This window comes from Propithecus coquereli, unplaced genomic scaffold (genome assembly GCF_000956105.1).
Source record: "Propithecus coquereli isolate 6110/MARCELLA unplaced genomic scaffold, Pcoq_1.0 Scaffold289, whole genome shotgun sequence".
Classification (NCBI taxonomy): Eukaryota; Metazoa; Chordata; class Mammalia; order Primates; family Indriidae; genus Propithecus; species Propithecus coquereli.
The window spans coordinates 796922-800484 of NW_012148496.1; the positions used below are offsets into that span (position 1 = coordinate 796922).

The 3563-nt window shown below is 42.0% G+C and overlaps 1 protein-coding gene across 1 annotated transcript in view; it reads right to left on the minus strand.

The window, feature by feature from the left end:
* GPSM2 (G-protein signaling modulator 2) overlaps positions 1-3563 on the minus strand; it is a 70035-nt gene that overhangs the window by 3220 nt on the left and 63252 nt on the right. Inside the window, exon 9 of the mRNA XM_012648500.1 lies at positions 2929-3146. Within this exon, the coding sequence (XP_012503954.1) occupies positions 2929-3146 (218 nt within the window). The remainder of the gene's footprint in view (positions 1-2928; positions 3147-3563) is intronic.

The following is a 3563-nucleotide window of genomic DNA, read 5'->3' on the forward strand; positions in this document are numbered from 1 at the left end:
CCTTATTTTTTTCCTTTTGGTAGTTTTGGGTTTCATTTTTCTTTTTCTTGTTCCTTAAGTTATAAAGTTAGGTTGACTTGTCATCTTTTTTTAAAGCAAGCATTTACAGCTATAAATTTCCCCCTTGGCACTGCCTTCGCTATGTCCTGTAAATTTTAGTATACTGTGTTTTTGTTTTCATTTGTCTCTTTGACTGATGGGTCATTTAAGAGTCTTATTGCTTAATTGCCACAAACTTGTGAATTTTCCAGTCTTCCTTCTGTTATTTCTTCCAATCTCATCATGTGGTCAGAGAAGGTACTTTATATGATATCTTTTTAAATCTATTGAGACTTAATTTGTGGCCTAACATATAGTCTTGTCCTGAAAAATGCTCCATGTGCACTTAAGAAGAGTGAGCATGCTGTTGTTGGGCAGTGTGTTCTGTCTGTGCCTGTTAAAGATAGTTGGTTTACTGTGGTGGGCCAGTCCTTATCTTCTGTCTGGTCCTATCCATTATTGACTGTGAGATATTGAATTCTCCAACAATTATTGTCAACTCTCCATTTTTCCTTTCAGTGCTATGAATTTTTGCTTCATATATTTTGGTGGTTTGCTATTAGGTATGTATCTTTAGTATTTCTTTAATCCACTGGGACCACTACTACTATTTACTTTCACACCTTCCTTTCATTTCCTTACTTCCCCTCTCTTAGAGCCTAGATTCCAAAGTCCATTATTAAAATCACTTCCTGGCATATATCCCACATCCCATACTCCTAGAAAGATACCAGTTTGATTCAAATTCATCTCTCTGCCTCAAGCAGCTGGTTATGACAGGTCGGGCCGCAATGCCTGCAGAGTCAGTGTGGAATCCCAGGCCTCATCCTGACCTTTCCCGAGTGTGTATGTCTCCCCGCAGATCCCTTCTATCTTGCCGCATGAATTGTCCCTTCCCCTTCACTCTGGAAAGCTCTGGAGAAGTGGCAGGGGACATTCAGTGTTCTTCTTTCCAAGAAGAGCCATCCGTAGGTAGGCATCCGCCTGCAATTTTTGATCCTCCGCTTGAGAGTGGCAGGTAATGGTCTGCTTCTAGTCCACCATCTTCCCTCACCGACAGTTACTTTTGAGTAGCTTCTAAACTTGTGTCATAGTTGACTTTGGCAACTTCTAATTCTACAACTGCTGACGGCAGAAGGGCAGAGCCTGGGCAGCATCAGGAACCAGAAGCCATGAAGCAGCTTCAGCAACAGGTTCTGCCCCAGCTGGCACCTGCCTGTGCCATCGGAGTACCTAACTGAAGATTTTGAAATGTTCAGGGCTTAGTCTTGGACCTATTCCCATGCTAGTCTTTAGATAATCTCTTCCCAGGGCTTTAATACCAGCTATATGCTGATGACTCCCAAATTTACTTTCTTCTTTGGGCCCTAGATTTTACATCAAATTGCCCATTCAACATCTCTACTTCAGGATGGGTGTGGTGGCTCACACCTATAATCCCAGCACTTTGAGAGGCCAAGGAAGAAGGATCACTCGAGTCCAAGGGTTTGAGACCAGCCTGGGCAACAAAGACCCCATCTCTACAAAAAAAAAATAGCAGGGCATGGTTGCAAGCACCTTTAGTCTTAGCTACTTGGGAGGCTGAGGCAGGAATATCACCTTGCTTGAGACCAGTGTTGGAGGCTGCAGTGAGCTATGAAGGAAAACTCAACTTCATTGTCTAATTGAATATACCAAATTTAACACATCTAAAACAGAACTCTTGCTTTTTCTCCCCAAACCTGCTTCTCTAGTCATCTCCATTTCAGTAAATGGAACCATTCATTGCCCTAGTTATTCAAACAAAAAAGGTGTAAGTCATCCTTATCTTTCCCTGATACCCTCCCTCTAATATATAACTGATAGAATAATATATCCCTATTCCAACTACTTATCACTACTACTACCACCCCCACCCTAGTCCAAGTCACTTTTTTTTTTTTACGAGACAAGGTATTATTCTGTTGCACTGGTGTGATCATAGCTCACTGTAACCTTGAACACCTGGCCTCAAACAATCCTCCTGCCTCAGCCTCCTGAGTAGCTGGGACTACTGGTGCACACCACTATGCCCAGCTAGTTTTATTTTTTGTAGAGATGAGGTGTCACTGTGTTGCTCAGGCTGGTCTCCAAGTGATCCTCCCAAAGTGCTGGGATTGCAGGCATGAGCCACCATGCCCAGCCAAGTCACCAATATCTTTTGCCTAGATTACACACCAGCTTCCTAGCTAGTTTTTATAATAAATCCTTGCCACTCTACATTCTTCCATCAGGAGCCAGGATGATCTTTCAGGATCCTCTAGTATCTTCCTAACACATTTAGAACACAAGACTACATCATGGCCTATAAGAGCCTGTATGATCTAGGCCCTGATTACTTCTCTATCCTTTGTGCCACTCTCCCCTTCCCCTTACTCATTCCATGCCAGTCACACTTGCCATTCCTTGAACCTGTTAAGCTTTTATGTCCAAGAGGAGACTTGTCTCTGCATGGAAAGCTCTTTCTTTAAGTACTCACATGGCTGACTGTTTTACTTCATTCAGGTCTCTGTTCAAATGACACCCTAACTAAAACATATACTCCCCCAGCCACCACCACCCCTGGTTACCCACTACCCCTTATCCTCTTTCTTCATAGCAAGTATAATTATCTGACCTACACACACCCTCTCTCTATACACCTATTCACTGCCTCTGCTACTGAAAGGCAGGATCCTTTAAAAAGCGAGTGTATCCTCAATGCCTAGAATAGTACTTGGAACATAACCAGTGTTCAGTAATTTTTTTATTGGACGACAGACAACAACTCCTTAATCCAAAATGACGCCTTCCTGAATGAGAATTATAACACTGTCAATGCTCTTAATGGTATCTGAGCTATATAAAGAATAAAAAAAAATGCAGACATACTTGACATTTTATAAGGATGTCAAAGAAGTCTTCATCAGGCTCTTTGTTGTCATTCGTCATTAGGTGGCTGAGTACTGACTGATTGTTGTTTTGTGTTAGACGAAGACCTGGCAAATTATTAAAACTGGCCCTCTGGTCATCCAGACGGCGGCTCTGTGAGCTGGCAAGAAGATCTAAAAACTCATCCGTGTTGGGGGATACTACAGAAACAGATGGTGCTATGAAAAGAAGAAAAAACACAAAATGTTACAAAAAGATTTAAGCATATTTGTTATATATATTTCTTTTTGGCCTTGCCAGTCCCAACAACCCTCTGCCCTCCTGCTTCAGGCTGTCCCTGATGGGTTTTGGCTAGATGGATGTGGTTTTTATTGATGGGGAGAGAAGAATGAACCCCCGGGTACTTCCAATGACCCACTTGGAGGTTATTCGGATTTGGGTATATTTCCCTTTGTCTAATGCTCACCCAAAATGTAACTATATGACACAGGGCTAGATACCAGAAGGTGAATAAACTGTTTTTCTTTCATAATTTCTCAGACCAGGATGAATGGGACAGTGTTTTTTTATTCCATGGATAGAAATCATTTAGTAAACTAAGAGTAGTGCTGCTGGCTAGTCTTGGTCTATGGTAC